A 16,626-nucleotide genomic window follows, 5' to 3' on the forward strand; every position below is an offset into this window, starting at 1 on the left:
TTAAGCAACCCTTCCTATTTTCAAGTAATTTATAAATAAAGCACATTCTTGTACGACCTTTAAGTAAAATCTGTCCATAAATCAGCATTTAAATAACATTTTAATACAATTTTGATAAAACAATTGAGAATATATTTGATTAAAAAGTTGTTGAAAGGCAATCAACAAAGCCTTGGCTTATTGGATGACACATGCCATACATGTGTGTATATCTCGCACATATATATATATATATATATAAAAAAAAGTTAAGATATCGTTAACATGTCTGTGTGCCTTGTACATTGGCGAAGCCTATTTTTACTTATCTGAAAGGCTAATCTATTGGTCGCTCGCTGATTGTCTTGCATTGATGTGTGATGTGGGCGTTGAGTGCGTGGCCCGACTAAGAAAAAGAAAATACATCGATAATTGTTGTGTTTCGATAAACGATTACTGAGCCTAGCACAACGACTGGCAGCTCAACATGGCGGCCGCACAATACCCTGGAAATTGCAGACACTTCAAAAAGAAGTCGGCGGCGCTCTGCAGAAAACAGGGAATCGGATCAATAATATAACGGGCATACAGTACACTCAAGACTCGCCGATTACTTACCCGAAAACAGCCGCAGCATTGGGCCAACAAATATGTCCAAATGTAGAAGAAAGCGCCAACGATTGCCACAACCAGCGATACCAAGATCAACACAATCAGCCAAAATATGAACCACAGCGGATTTCTCATATTATATACATATATATATAAATATGTGTGGTTTATGATAAGTGCTTAGAGTAAACAATTCATCAATATATATATAGACACATATATATATATATATATATACTCTCACGGATCGCACAAGCACAACTTTACTTGACGTCTCGTTAGCTGGCACTGGGTCTTGTCATGGACTCGTTGAGCGACTGCTCCATGTCGTGCTAATCGGGCTATCTAAACTTTGAGTGGCTACGTCAATGTTGACCAGCACAGAGACAGAGAGAGAGAGAGAGAGAGAGAGAGAGAGAGAGAGAGAGAGAGAGAGAGAGTGAGTGAGTGAGTGAGTGAGTGAGATAATTACGTTAGGGCCACTCCTAATATATTCTAAAGACGGATATATGACTATATGAACTTTGTATGACTTAATTTTCAGTTTTATTATGACCATAATTTGTGAATGCGCCTCGCCAGATAGCCCAATTGCAGCTAGGGGGTAGAAAAAACGAAGCATATTCATTTAATTAAGCGAAATCAAAAGGAAAGGAAAGGAAAGGCATAAGCAGAATTTATGAGAATCGCATTGAAAGGTCAGCTTAGCATAAGGTTGTGACAGAGAAAGAGGAAAAGGCTTCATTCCTCTCTTCCTCTTTCTCTGTCACACTGAAGGAGAAAGAAAGCGCAAGAGGAACAGTGAAGACGAGAGAGAGTAAGAGAAATAAAGAGAGAGAGAGAGAAAGAGGGAGTAAGAGAGAGAGAGAGAGAGGTAGAGATAGAAAAGGAACGAGTAAGTGAGAGGGAGATAGGAGAGAGTAGAAGAAGGAGAGGATAGAGTCAGCGTGACGGAGAGGAGAAGAGATCATATATGAATATAATGATAGTGATAGGGAAAGAAGAAGCGAGAGAGAGAGAAGGGACTAAGGGAGGAGAAAATTATCACTTATGAAAATAGCAATAGCAAAGGAAGGAGTAAGAGTGCGAGAGAGAGAACATAAGCAGTTACTGCTCCTAAAAGTTCGATGCGGGATTCAGGCTAATTAATGTCAAGCCTCTATAGATGGTAGAGTTAAGGTTCAATGTTACCGTTACGCTTAACTGTTGGCACAACTGTTAGTGTAACTGTTACTGTTACTGTTAGCGACGCTTTTACTGTCAAAGCAGCACAGAGAACTAGTAACAAAATCTACAAACTAGATATTAAATTCGAAGTGCGAACAACTAGTCTGCAAAGCAGTACAACGTTATACGTTAAGTGTTATACAATGGCAGAATAATAAATTCAAAAATCAAGTCACAGCTAAACTCATTCCACAACACATCGAATTCAATACGTATCATATATATATATCTATATATATATATATATACATATACATATAGATGGTAGAGTTAAGGTTCACTGTTACCGTTACTCCGCACAGTTGCCATTGTCAGTGTTACTGTTACTGTTGCTGTTAGCAACGCTGTTACTGTTAAAGCAGCATAGCGAGTAAGTAACTGTGCGTTGGGCCTTGACCACATCTACAAACTAGATAAGAGATTCGAAGTACGAACAAAGCAGTACAACGTTAACTGTTATACTTGTGATGTAATCTAAGCAAGCTGCAACAATAGCAGAAAAATAAATTCAAAAGTCCAAAATCAAGTCACAGCTAAGCTCATTCCACAACACATCGAATTCGATACGTATATATAATATATATCTATATATATATATATATGTATATATATATATATATACATATACATATAGAGAGAGGCACATATCATTGTAAAATTGGGATGAACATCAAGCGGAAGTACAATGTGGACGATCCCACGGAAGATGCGCTGAAGGCATCGATATTTGCTCAACAGATCTATACGAAGCCAGTTCGCAAGCCCGAAGATCTGGGCAAATGGAGGCGTTCGCACGCCTACTCTGATTTGGTGGCGTACATCAATAACACCAGCATGGCTATACAGGGTCATACACAGGACGGCAACGACTTCATTGTCTCCAGCCAGATGAGCAAATTGTGCAAGATCTTCAATTGGCTGGATCGTTTGGTATACGAATGCCATCCATTGGGCGTTGGCCAGGGCATGCTGCGCTGCGTCGGCGAGGACAGAATCAACGTGATGGAGTCGACCGTGTCGCTGCGCCACAAATGCCATCACGCCTACCGGCACTGGGTGAAGCTGGTCCAGGAGCGAGTCTATTCCATATTGGAGCGCCAGATCAAGCCGCACTGCAAGCACATCAACGAGCTGGCCCAATATCTGACGCGCTCGTTTGGCAGCCTCCACAACTTTGACTATGGACCCGGCCATGAGCTAATGTTCGTGTTCTATTTGTGCAGCTTGTTCAAGGCCGGCATCTTGGGTGCCGAAGATACAATTGCCGCTGCTCTATTGCTATATCAAAGATATTTGGATTTGGTGCGTCACCTAACGTCATTCTTTCGCTTGGCGCCCAGCTACAAGCGCGACAACAATGTCATCGACGATCGCAATGTCTTGCCCTATATCTGGGGCTGTGCCCAGCTGTGCCGGAAGCAGCCCTTTGCGCCACCGCAATGGGAACAGCCGGAAATAATGTCGGCACACCGCAAGAGCTATATGCTGCTAAGCAGTCTGGAGCATTTGCAAAAGACGATGAACTATGCGGCTTTGGGTGTCCATTCGTATCAGCTGTGGTGTGTCCTATCCCTGTCCAATTGGCCAGATGCATACGACGGCCTGATGGGCACCTATGTTAAGTCTGTGCTCAATGATTTTTGCACCGTGCAGGACCTCGTTTTTTGTGAGATGCTGAGCGTTACGCGCCAGCCTTTCGAATACCTCCAACGGGCATTTTTGGGTGAGGACAAGGAGGAAGCATCGTCCTTGTCGACGGAGGATACCGATCAATCAGATGAAGACGAGGAATCTGACTTACAGCTGTTGGACTCGCGACATCTAAAAGCGATCAAGAAGAAGGAGATGCGCCATACCAGAGCTCAGATACTTTCAGCTGCCTGTCCGCCCATTTCACTGCATAATAATCTCCGGACCGATGTCTTTTTGGGCTTCAAGAATCCGAGCAAGCTTAGCAGTGAGCCGGACGCAGTTAGTGCCAATGTGTTGCGGCGGCCGCGCCTCCAAAGCGACGTCATTCGTCGAGACTCCACGGCACAGATATTAGCGAATGAGAAATCCAACCCCAACAAGAAAAGAACTTCCATTGAATCGGGCAACAGTGCTATGCTGAAGAAATTGACCAATAGCTATTCGGAACAGTCATACTACACCATTTGATCTGAGTGTACGCCGAGTAGCTATGAATGCGCTCGCGAGCTCATAAGGTCAATCAATTATTTGTCCATATATTTACAATTATACCTACATACACCTATATATACACAGATGTTTTGTTGGTACGCGTGTAATACGCAGAACGAGGGTTGCCCTTGAAGTATATACTTATATTTTATTGATTAGGAGCAACAGCCAAGTCACTGTAGCTGCCAGACGGGCAGGCGAACGGATATAGCGCTGGGCAGACGGTTGGTATGCTCCTCCGTCTGTCTGCACAGCTTAACATGCAGGTCAGGGTATCTTTTAGTCGGATATTTAAAACTAAAGAGTATCTAAATTCATATATATATATGTACACATGCAGCTGAGGGTATCTTCTAGTCGAGTATATCCAACTAAGCTAATATAAATTCAAAAACGGCCGCAATTGCAGCTTAGGGTATCTTCTAGTCGAGCACGCCCAACTAAAAAGTATCTAAATTCTTTAAATGTATATATGCAGCTAAGGGTATCTGTCAGCCCAGTATACCCAATTAAAGGGTAACTGAATTCATATACATACACTAATACATAGATAGCTATTCACTAGCTTAGGCAACGCTGCTAAAACATTAAAAAGGGTATCTCTACCTCTCCCTCTCGCTCTCTCTGATCAAATGGTATAAATTTCTGCATAGTACACGCTATGGTCTCTGTAACTATTTGCCTCTCGCTTGCGCTCGCATTCGCGCTGACGCTGCCGTTTGCCATTTTCTCGCACTCTCTCCCTCTCTCTTTCACTCTAATTCAGTCTTGGACATCAAATTCGCAGCTGTTTTATTTTGTTAGTGTGTTTTGTGTTTGTGTTTGTATTTGTGTTCATCTGTGTTTTATGTTTGCTTGTCTGATTGTGCGACAACAAATGATTCAGTTGGTCTTTAACTGGAACTTATTAATTTCTACACACACACACTCACATTCTAGTTGAACGTCTCACGCAACTTGTTATTATTATTATTATTATTATAGTTGTTCTTGTTGTTGTTGTTGCTGCTGCTGCTGTTGATATAGTCGTTATTGTTATTGTTATTCTTATTGTATTTCCACTGTCACTGCCGCTGCTGCTGCTGCTGCTGCTGCTGCTTCTTGCTCATCATCTTCATCTGCTTTGCCTTTCACACATAATGTTAAGTTCATAAAGAACAGCACATCATTGTTATGGCAGCTGATAAACTGCGCGCAAATACACACACACACACAAACAGTCGTATACGTGCGCATGTCTCGTATACGCACTGTAAGTCAGATATAAATTTAAACCAATTTTCTATACATATTTTTGTGGGGCAATTAAAGTCATTTTGTTAAATAGATCTGTTTTCTATGCCCTTGTGGAGGTTATGGATATATTATATATTTAGCATGATATGACATGATATGATCTGAAAGCCATCCAACAACTCAACGAATTTGCAGACCTGAACTTATTCATCATGTTCATATCCTATCATTGTCTAATTGATTACAAAAGATCGATTACAAGTTGATAATTTTAAACAAAAACTAGATATTAAGCCACACATATATATAGTTACGAATATACCTTGATCCGGCCAGTTATGTTAATTATAGGTAAGCCCAATTCCACGAAATCGCAAAGAACTTTACCTAAGCAATCAAATTAAGCGATAGCAAATTGTTATCGATAGAAATTCGAAACGAAATGAACTTTTAAGCGAGGCGTACACATAAATACATAAATACATATGTACATATGTATGCATGTGTGTGTGCATGTCATCAAGCTAAAACCAGTTACGCCGAGAATAGAAATTTGGTAGAAAAAAAGCGTTTGAACTGTTATTGACCATTTAGTGGCTAACAAACACACACACGCACACTTAACTACAAACACACGAAGACAGGTGTGACGCTTTGACAAAAATAAATAAGTCACCTTACAAGTACTAATGAAACGTGTATACACACACATACATATATATAGGCTTATGTACATACATACACTCATACGTACAAATCTAAGCGTCTGTGTGTGTGTGTGTAAACAACAACTCAACGTCAGCAATTGGCGCGCAGTAGCTGCTGCTGCTGCTAATGTTGTTGTTATTGCTGCTGCTGCTACTGGTGTACACTCATGGTGAAAATATTTCAAAAATGTCTGTTAACTTAACAGCAGCGCTGTTAAGAGCGCTCGCAGCTTAGCAGCGATCTCATTCCAGCGTATTCAACACGCGCGCAAGCTTTTTGTCTTCTTTTTTGCGCTTCAAAAGAGAGTCGTTACGCCCAGCATGTGTACGCTCTGCCAACTGGCGTTACCACTCTCTTTCTCTGGGTCTCTCTTTTTCTTAAACGAAGACACACGCACACATACACACGCGTGCGCGCAGTCAAGCTCTGGCCACAATAGACACTACACACGAATGCAAAGTTGAACGCTGGCGTTGTTAGGAAAATGGGTAAAAGATTATATTGAAAAGAAGAAAGAAAAACTTGTTCCTTTCTAACAATGAGCGACAAGATTAGACGCCTTATCCGCTTGTTTGCTGCATCATCAGTTAACCAACTGGCTGCTTGCCCGGCACAACAGCAATAACAACAGCAGCAGCAACACCGCCAACTCCTTTAGCTCTTTCACCATCCACCGACCGCCACCTGCATAAAGCAGCCTCTCTCTTTCCACAGCTGACGACGCGACGTGCAGCAGCGCAACAGCAACAACAAAAGTAAAGCACACAAGACATGTGAGTGTCGTCTGAGAGTACCCGCAATACAGACGAACATACAGACATAGAAAAACGCATTCATACTTAAACGCATACATATGCATGCACACACACACACATGCATTTGTATATCTGGTAGTTGTTAAACTTGCTTGCTAACTTTGTCTACACGTGTGTGTATGTGTGTGTATGTTTGTAGGCTTCTATATGCATGCATGTGTGTATATGTTTAGTTGTCTATAGAAAAGTTCTCCAGCATCAGCATTTAATTCTATTGTATTTTATCAAATGATTACCACTTCATTTGAAATTATCCCAGTCATCAAATTTACCCATTTATTATTTGCCAAGCGATCATTAATTAACGCTTATATTTTATTTACATTTGTATAATTCTTACACTATATGCACGTAATATAACATCGAGCAGTAAATCTTCCTTTTTGCTCTCTTAACATCGAGAAACTTCAACAGTTCGAATTATGTTAAGCTTAACAGATTATTAATTATAAAATCTGTAAGTCCTGCAAGTACGTTTAACAGAGGACTACCAGAATCAAGCCTGCCCCATATTCTGGAATATACCTGGATGTATGTATAGACTTGTGTGCGTATGTATGTGCATACATGTTTCTGTTGTTGGCCTACCTGCTTTAGCGGACTCTTTAGCCTGTTTTGGGTACAGATGCAAAATGCTACCCCCTCCCCACAAGTAGCACAGCGCCACTGCCGACGATGTCTGGTACTTTGCTTTTCTTTACAAACACAAACACAATCACACTCATACAGACATACGCTCACATAAACAGACGTAAATCCAATCGCAGCGTGTCTGTTGTGTTGTTGCTGTTCTTCTATGCCCTGGCCGCGCCAACAAAAACAAGTGAGCGAAATCGAGTGCAAAGTAAATGAGCGGCAAAAGGCAACAGCGCAGCTCGACTCGGCTCAGTTCGGTTTGTTTCGGTTTTGGTTCGGCACTACACGCTGTATTAGTCACACGTATACGTATACCATCAACAACAGGCGCATGAAGAAGAATGAAGAGAGCGTCGAACGTATGTATTTGTGCACGTTTTACTTTAGTGGTATTGGTGAGATGTTGTATATTCGGTTTGGGGCTTGATCATATTGTTGTGCGGTTGTAGTTGTCATCGTTTGTGTGTTAGCGCAAACTAAACAGAGACAGCCAAACAGCCAGCTAGCCAGTCAGCCAGCCAGCTAGCCAGTCAAACAGGCAGCAGCAACAGAGCCCAGACACGGAGCCGTGTTGCTAGAGTCAGTCGGCCCAGCGAGCGAGCTACTGTCGTTCTTTGTATTGATTCAGATTCAGTCGATGAGTTTCTCTCGCTTCTGCGCGTTGCGTGTTTCGCAGTGTTTCCGCGATTTTTTCGTTGTCGTCATCGTTGCCGCGTCTGCGTGTTCGTCTCGCGCCCCGCTCTCTTTGCGCCACACACATTCTCCACAAGCTCGCCGTGCGGGACTCTGTGCGATTGTGTTGCGTTCATGTGTGTGTGTATATAAATATATATATATATATATATATATATATACATATATAAAATTTTTATTGTATGTAGATATGTAATTGTTTTATTTATTTTTTGCCGTGTTTTTTTCTTGTTAATTTTATATACATATACATTTTTTTTGGTGCTGATTTGTGTATTTAGTGTGTTAAAACATACTGAAACCTAAAAAGAATTGATTTTCATTATTGTTTTGCTGCTGCCTCAATGTTTTTATCTGTTACAATGATATATGCATGTGTGTGACTTCTCATTCAGTTAATTTTAGGCGCTGCGCGTGTGTTGCTGGCCATGTTGTATTGTTGTACTGCTTCTTACTCGCAAGCGGTTGAAAAACAAAACCAAATGCAATAGAAACGCGCCCACGCGCCCCATCGACAAACAACAATAACAACAATTAAAAGCAACAAAGTAAAACAATCAAATTTCAAGATTTCATTCAATTGCAATTACTTCGTGTGTGTGTGTGTATGTAACTTAATGCTAATGCGTATACCTACATACATATGATTGTGCATAAATACACACACATGCATGCGTGCAAGCGCCAATACAAGATAAATGACTTTGTCTGTGTGCGTGTGTCGAGTTTAACATCTTTAAGAGTGGAGCCACTCAAAAAATACGCACACACTCTCACATACAGGCATGTATGTGTGATTCTTTTTTTGCACACTAATGCACTGGTGCAAAGAGGAAAACAAAACAGATTTGTATATAAAAGCCACTGTGCGTGGGTCAGACAAAAACAACAGCAACAACATTTGCGCTTTAAGCAAAAGCTTCAATTAAGCGCGACCCGAGCATTGCAGAAAATTACCAAAGCGTCGCGCGTTCGTCCATTCTTTGCGCTCTTTTGCTCTTTTTTTATAGTTCTGCTCTCGCAACGCCTGCTGCACCTTTTTTCTGCTGAAAGGCACACACACACACAAACACATATGTATATACTGTTAAAGTAGACGCGTCACATACACGCAGACACAGAGAGACAGCAGCAGCAGCAGCAGCAACAGAGAGGCGCGCGCGCGCGTATGTTTCAAAGAAAGAAAGAGGAAAACAAAAATCTCAACTCCAATTGCCTTTATACTGGCATTTCATAAATCTTTGCAATTTTTTTTTAGTTCTCAACATAAAATGTGAAGTGCGAACGGCAAGAAAAGTGGTTTGAAACGCGGTAACAAGTTGAACGTGTACAAGCGCTGGGCGTTATCAATGCTGATAAGAGCAAGCAAAAGACGACAGTGAAAACAGTTAGCAGCGGCTAAAATAGCAACAGTTAAACGTTCGTTGTATGTGGCTGTGACATCAGCATCCCATTTACAATTGCACACATTCGCACATACAGACATACATACGTACGTACGTACTTATACACATATACATAAATACATACACATACAATAAAAAGCTGGCTGCATGAAAAACATCACCAGCTCAAGCACTTGCGGCACGGGGCTGCTGCAATTGCAGAACAATCTCAGCAACAGCGAATTGGACGTCGCTGTTGTTGGCAAACCAGAAGCAGGTGCGTTATTTACACCCTCTCTCTATCTTCCTACTCTCTACAACCTCTCTCTCTCTCTCTCTCTCTTACACACTCACTCACACACTGTATACTGTTTACTCGACTCTTGCTCTCTTAATTACAAAGAAATACGCATGCGTTGGCTCTCTATCTATAAAAATGTGATCGTAACCGATAAGAGAGCGGATAAGAGAGTGCAACATCTTAACATTTATTTGCATATCGAAAATACATACATTAATTTACAAATACAAAAATACGACGTAAGCAGACATACATAAATATAACGTAAGAGTTCCCACATTACGAAATGACATGTCTTTCAAAAGATATCGATAAATTGATATCGTTCTCCCATTTTCCTTATCTTATATTGAATTATTTTTCGAATTAGTGAATGGTTAGAGATAATTAAGTAAACGAAATTTTCTAGGTTTTCCCATCGCGCTACATTTATGTTGAAACCGGATATAATTTTAATCTTAAATGATTCATCTTGCGCTATCCCTGTTCACTGTGTGCAGAAGAGTTTATTGCATAATCGATAAATGATTAGCACAGCATGCAGAAAACTTGAATATGGCGAAAGAGTTCCGCAGAAATTAGAATAAGAAAACAGCGTTGAAAGAGGCGAAGTGTTTCTCTTTACTGAAGTTTCAAATTAGGAAATAGGAAAATATTAGTTCACCAATACATGTGCGCGCTTATGTATGTATGCCTACATGTATAATCAGCTGCTCTTATGTTTGGCTTAAGCTTCAAAGTATCCTGCACCACTTAAAGAGAGGAACAACAAGAACTCTTCGCGCGTGTGTATGTGTAAACGCATCAAAACAAACATGTAAAGGGCCTGGGCAATGTAAGTGTGTGTGTGTTCGTCTGTTACAGCTTAGCTAAGTTGCATTGATTTACTCTTTGGTTCGTAGGTTTGCTCTTCTGCGCTGTCGCTCTCCCTTAGCATTTGGACTCTGTTTTTTGTGCACTGCACGCTCGTTCTTTAATCAAGCCAACATTACGCTGGTGACAAACACAACTGATACAGGTAAGAGTCAAGTGTGCTTGACTCGCCGATACCCTGTAGGTAATAATCTGTAGCATTTTAAGAATGAAAAATGAATCATATATACAATTTATGATCTTTAGCTTTAGACCTGATCAGGGTAAAGTTTACAGTATGTTGGTGGATCTGTCTATTACAAGCTATACGACCGAAAGTGTTATTAGTAGTCAGTGTACACAGGGTATCTCAAGCAAATACAACAAATAAAAATAACAAATGCTTTGGATACGACAAACCATACTGGTTTCTACCTACCCACATGCATGCACCTATACATATGGATACATACACATATACCATACCTATGCATGTTCTTGTGCACACAGATACACACAGCTGTGTGTCTATGCGTGTGCGCTGCTGTCTATTGAAGCGAGTCAAAACAACAACAGCCCGTCGCCGCTTTTGTAACTTTTATAAGTAATATACGTGTGTACGTGTTAGGTGGGGTTCACAGAACCCGATCGGCTTCATCTTGCGCAATGTTTTTTTGCCCATCCATAGTTTACCATGTCCTGCTCTCTCTTTCTCCCTCTCGCCCTCTCCCTCTGCTCTTGCGCACTCACAGATCGTGACGTCGCTGCGGGACCAATTGAGTGCTGCTATTGGTGCCATCATTTTCGACTGTTAACATAACATAACAACAGTCTGTTATGCAAAATTAGGCGCGATCGCTGCAGCCAGTCGCAGAGTCAAGTCAGCAATAAATAGCATTAGCAATAGCAAAAATCAGCTTGGGGATTTTTTCTGTATTTTATTTTTATTTTTATTTTTTTTTTTTTTTTTTTTTTTATTTTTGTTAACTTGACTTTAAGTTTGAGTACGAGTTTGACTTGAACGCGTGTGTGTGTGTGTTGTGGATTTCTATCAGGCGAAACAAAAAGTTGTCCTACCAGTTTTTTTCTCTTTTTTTTTGTTGTTTCTTCTTTTTCTTTTTGGGGCCATTCTTTTTGTGTGTGTGTGTGTCGTTCGGTGCTGTTGTTGTTGCTCGTAGTGGTTTCTACTGTTTTCCTCTCCACTCGCTCGCTGTTTCGCTGAGTGTGTTTACCTTGGTACTCGCGACGAATTCGATTTGAACGGTTCCACAGCAATTGCTGTTGCTTTTCCGTTTCTTTTATCCTATGCCTTTTACCCCTCCTCCACTTGCAATACGCTGCGAAAAGCGGCAATTACGCAATCCTGTCGGATTTTCAATCGATTCGATCCGTTCTATGCACATTTGTGCGACTCTTTCTTTCTCTCTCTCGTTCTCTCTCTCTCTCTTCCTGTATCTTTTATCTTTCACTATATACATATATATGTATGTATTTATGTAGCTTTCTTGTTTCTCTCAATAAGTTAACACCGATTGCCACGAGACCTCGCTTGGTCTTATGTAGCCGTCTCTGCCTCTTTCTCTCTCTCTCTCTCGTAGATGTCAGAAACCAGTTTCAACAATTCCACACCCCTTTCTTCTATTCTTCCCACTTCTACCGTTGCAATCAGCAGCGACAAGGCGACAAGAAGTTTTCAATCAAACTGCGCTGCAAAAAAAAGAATAAAAGAGTCTACTCTAACAAAGTTTCAATTGTTGTCGCTTTTCCTCTTAGTTTATTGCTTATTGTTAACTTTATTCGTTTTTTTTGTTTGTTTTTTTTTTTTATTTGCTGCAAGCATTAAATACAGGTAGAAAGGCTATAATAAAGTTATAAAAAAGTATTACGAACTGAAAGAGGCAACTGTGATAAAAGTCAAAGAATTTCAATGAAAAGTAAATTCTTATTTACATATGTATGTAGATGTTTATGTGTGTGAGAGTCTTCTACATATGTCTTGCTATCCCATCCGCTAGGAATTTACCGTAACAAGGTAAACAATGTTAATTGCTTAAATGTTAATTTTACAATTTACCTTTCGGTTTAGCTTATCTTAATTAATAGCCATTTCTTTGTATTCAATTATGTACGTTAGCCATGCAAAAGCTCGTAATGCTATCTAAAAAGTATGCTGTGCCTTTTGAAACTTGGTCAATTAAGTGTTGACTTTGTTTGCGTATGAACAAAAACAGGAATTAAATATGATGGCGATAACTCTATGAGTCGCAGCTTTAGCTTTAACTTAGAAATTGAAGATCTAGATAGTTCTAGAATTAGTAGGTACTAACGTACGACATAATTTCTCGCTTCATTTTAAATACGTACCTGTAAATTGTCTGTTCATAATTTGCTTCTGCTTATCTATGCTTCTTGCTACAGTCCAAATTTCTGCGTAATACGTTTCGCTGTCAATTTTCCTTGTAAATCTGCTGTCTGGCATCTCTCATTTCTTGTCTCTCTCATCCGACCCATTCACAAAATAATACATACCTACATGTGTACATATATATATTTTCCCCCAATGGGCGAATATTTCACTTAAATTTCCACAACTGTACGATATGTGAGTATATCATATATCAACAACTTCGCACAAAAGTAAATATGTATATGTAATGCATATCGTTTTTGAAAGTAGTGTCGCCTGTCAGCTGGATAATGACCGATGACAACGAGTGCTATTAACATGCAATTCAAGCGCCATTTGCAGATCATGTGCGAACACACTCATATACACACACCCACGGGAGCTTTTAAAGCAAGCAGTCTTCCTGCTCACACACATGCACAAGCATGCTTACATGTGTATGCAAGTAGTTTGACTTTCTTTTGTCACTTGCTGTCAGCGTTGCCAACTGTTCTGTTAAGTAAATAGCTAATTAATTGAGTTTACTTAAAGATATTTTATTTTGAATTATTTCAAGGTCAATTTGGACTCATTCTTAAAAGTTTATAATTCAAGCATAAAATATTTTCACACATGCCGCCATTCCCGTTCCCTTTGCTTTTTTTTGCAATCACTTACAAATGTCAGAATTGGCAACGCTGTAGCTCTCTTGCACTCATTTAGCTTTAGCCTCTGCCGCTGTCGCTGCTACTGCTGCTTGTGCTGTTGTGTTCTGTTTTTGAAGTACGTGACTTGCTTCGCACTTCCTGTATCGTTTTGTTGGCCAGAGAAATGTTGCCAATTATTCAAAGTGTGCGGCGGCGGCGGCGCAGCGGCTGCAGCCGATTCTGTTGCTGTCGTCAGACAAATAAAATAAACAAATAATAACTAAGCATTTTGTATGTACATACATAAATATTCGCACACAGCGCAATAGGCATGTGTGTGTGAGCGAATAGTGCGATTGCGAGAGTCGGCAATTTACCGCTTGAAGCTGTTGTCGCCACGCCGCGTTGGTCCAAAGAAAGCAGTGAGACATCGACGCATCCACATGCACTCAACTTCTCAATTGCGAAACTGCTCAAACTGTTAAGCTAAACGGGACGACGAAAACCCACTCGGAAAGTACTTAGTCAGGTCAGACGGCGAACGAAGAGGCTGTCGGCGAGCAATCCGGCGAGCGGGTAAACAACGGGCACCTATCTGACTCATCGATTTAATTTTAAACACTATTTCGAGACCTTAGTCAATGAACGCGACGGCGTGCGCGCGGCACACAAAAAGCCCAACACCCCAAAAGAGCGTGCCGATAATGCTGCTGGGCGAAAGGCAACAAGGCAAAAGGAAAGAGAGAGCGAGGGAAAGGCAAAGGCAAACGCAAAAGACGCGAGTCGTAAACGTTTTCTCCCTCTCTCTCTCTCTCTGTTAAATTTCTTTCTGTGCAAGAGTTATTGCAAAATGCTGTTATGTTGCACTGTAAATTGCATATACGCCTCTCAACTTCTGTATTTAGCACTTTACGCTCGCCGCTAGAAGCAGCTGTTAAAGCTAACATTTGCACGTGCTGTTACTCACAGCTATTGTAACTAATATGGATTCTGTAAGAGGAGAGCCAATGTGTGTCTGCTTTTTAACATTTGCATAAACAGATTCTTATTTTATGACTTAAGAAATATGATTAGAAAATAATTCCTTTCATATATGGGGGTCATAAAATTTCTGATAAAAAATATTACTAAAATAGCAAATTTCAATTGAACCAAAAATATTAATCATACAAGTTGCACAAGAAACCTTGAAACCCAAATGAAATCTGAAAGAGACTTATAATTCGTAGAATCATTTTAGTTTTGCTTTTGTTTTATAATATTTTTTTGAAATTAATGTAAATTTTTTTAAATATCTTATTTTTGATTGAGACAATTGAACAACTGTCTAGAAAAATCCTACAGATTATACACATATATTTTTGATCAGCTTGGTTTTGTGTTGAGTGTAATGAAATTAAACTCAGTTCCGTAGTTTTTGGCTTACAGACGGTGTATAGAGGAAACACAGAGTAGAAATTGGCAATAGATCAAATGGATGAAGACGTGTCCAAGTACTTCGAGAGGAGCAACAATGGCGCTGTGATGCGTGTGCGCAAGGAGTCCGACATGGCGCTGTGGTACAAATCGCAAGCCTACCACGAGGTGATCGCCTATATAAATCGGACCGGCACAGCGATTCAGGGCATACAGCAGTTGGACACCGACGCCTATCCGGTGAGCCCAACAATTCGAAAGCTGTGCCGATTGATCGACGAGCTGATCACTTGGCTGAGGGCCATTAAGTTGAACACGGTGGAAGCGTATCGCGCCTGGTCGCGCCAAATGCTGCGCAACATCTTCAAAATGCTGGAGACGGCTCTGCCAGTCAGCAAGTGCGAGTTCATTGGCGAGCTGGGCCAGTATCTGGCCTGTTCGTTTGGCAATTTCACGCGCGCCGACTACGGCACCGGGCACGAGCTGAGCTTTTTGTTCTTTCTCTGCGGCCTGTTCCAGGCCAAGATACTCTGTGAGGACGATGAGCCAGCGGCGGCATTGATGGTCTTTGCACGCTACCTGAAGTGCGTGCGCAACCTGCAATTGCTGTTCGAACTGAAGCCGTCGGGCAATCAGGGCGCCTACTCGCTGGACAATTATCAGTTTGTCGCCTATATGTGGGGCGCCGCTCAGCTGTGCTACGATCCGCCATTCAGCCCCAAAGAGCTGCTCGATCGGACGACAATTGACGAGTGGCAACATCAATATCTAATCGTTGGCTGTGTCGCCTTTGTGGCCAGCACCAAGCAGGGCAGCTTTGCCATGCACTCGAATCAGCTGTGGAGCATTGCGACGCTGTCGTCGTGGACGCGCTTCTATTCCGGGCTGCACAACATGTATCTGAAGGAGGTCATCAGTCAGTTCCATTTGCTTCGCGAATTGTGGTTTGGTCAGCTGCTGCCCTTCGAGCCTGTGTCGCCAGCAACTCAGCTGCTGCGCGCTGAACTGGGCCATCTCTCGTTGGCCAGGCAACGCTATTTGCTTAGCAAACAAAATATCGATGAGCAGGAGCAGGAGCAGCTGGAGCGGGAGCAGGAGCTGGAGCTGGAGTTGGAGCTGCAGCGGCGCCACCAACACCACCGCCACCAGCAGCAGCAGCAACTGCCGGAGGCGACTGCAGCGGCCACAAAACAGTTGCCACCATCGAATCTTGGCGCTTCGCACAGTGCTTTTAGCTCGGGCATGACCGCCAGTTCCTTGAGCGGCACCAGCGTTCGCTTGCGTTCGCTGAGCAAAAGGTTTACCAAGCTGCAGAAGCAGCATGCCAAGCGAAAGCCTAATTTGCAAGTGTAGCTAATGTGTGTGCATGTGTGTGTGTGTGTGTGTGTGTGACATGAAATCAAATCGAATGAATTGAATTGAAATGAAATAAAATTAAGTTGGCAAACAAACGAGCAACTGCTGCTGTTGCTGCTGCTGCTGCTGCTGCTGATGTATCACCAGCTGCCCATTAAACGTAAACCAGTTCCAGCTGTGCTCGCCCGCTGCC

At 41.5% G+C, this 16,626-nt stretch overlaps 4 protein-coding genes across 9 annotated transcripts in view; 3 read left to right on the top strand and 1 right to left on the bottom strand.

The window, feature by feature from the left end:
- Positions 1-16,626, top strand: part of LOC111600222 (protein scalloped) — a 67,002-nt gene that overhangs the window by 31,790 nt on the left and 18,586 nt on the right. Inside the window, exons 1-2 of one of the 6 annotated variants that reach the window (XM_030223530.1) lie at positions 7,777-8,210; positions 9,349-9,752. The exons of 1 other annotated variant lie outside the window; for it this stretch is intronic. In XM_030223530.1, the coding sequence (XP_030079390.1) occupies positions 9,644-9,752 (109 nt within the window). In that variant the 5' untranslated portion in view covers positions 7,777-8,210; positions 9,349-9,643. Of the gene's footprint in view, positions 1-7,776; positions 8,211-9,332; positions 9,753-16,626 lie in introns of those variants that run through there. 4 more of the 6 variants (XM_023316245.2, XM_023316246.2, XM_023316247.2 and 1 more) reach the window with 4 other exon arrangements.
- On the bottom strand, positions 178-726 carry LOC115482970. Its single transcript, XM_030223531.1, has 2 exons — positions 598-726; positions 178-525 (listed from the first exon to the last, which is right to left on the bottom strand). The coding sequence occupies exons 1-2, from the start codon at positions 724-726 to the stop codon at positions 442-444; spliced, it is 213 nt and encodes a 70-aa protein (XP_030079391.1). The 3' UTR covers positions 178-441.
- LOC111600221 (serine/threonine-protein phosphatase 2A activator) lies at positions 2,423-4,069 on the top strand. Its single transcript, XM_023316244.2, has one exon. The coding sequence runs from the start codon at positions 2,482-2,484 to the stop codon at positions 3,976-3,978; it is 1,497 nt and encodes a 498-aa protein (XP_023172012.1). The 5' UTR covers positions 2,423-2,481; the 3' UTR covers positions 3,979-4,069.
- Positions 14,952-16,500, top strand: LOC111600223 (serine/threonine-protein phosphatase 2A activator-like). Its single transcript, XM_023316249.2, has one exon. The coding sequence runs from the start codon at positions 15,135-15,137 to the stop codon at positions 16,428-16,430; it is 1,296 nt and encodes a 431-aa protein (XP_023172017.1). The 5' UTR covers positions 14,952-15,134; the 3' UTR covers positions 16,431-16,500.

Source organism: Drosophila hydei, unplaced genomic scaffold (assembly GCF_003285905.1).
Source record: "Drosophila hydei strain 15085-1641.00,03,60 unplaced genomic scaffold, DhydRS2 tig00000232-arrow-arrow-pilon, whole genome shotgun sequence".
Taxonomy (NCBI): Eukaryota; Metazoa; Arthropoda; class Insecta; order Diptera; family Drosophilidae; genus Drosophila; species Drosophila hydei.

Bases quoted from the DNA above. Each gene is read 5' to 3' on its own strand.
- LOC111600221 (XM_023316244.2), top strand. From the start codon at position 2,482: ATGAACATCAAGCGGAAGTACAATGTGGACGATCCCACGGAAGATGCG.
- LOC115482970 (XM_030223531.1), bottom strand. From the start codon at position 726: ATGAGAAATCCGCTGTGGTTCATATTTTGGCTGATTGTGTTGATCTTG. The intron at 526-597 runs GTAAGTAATCGG...TGTTTTCTGCAG, and splicing joins AATGCTGCGGCTGTTTTCGG to AGCGCCGCCGACTTCTTTTT.
- LOC111600223 (XM_023316249.2), top strand. From the start codon at position 15,135: ATGGATGAAGACGTGTCCAAGTACTTCGAGAGGAGCAACAATGGCGCT.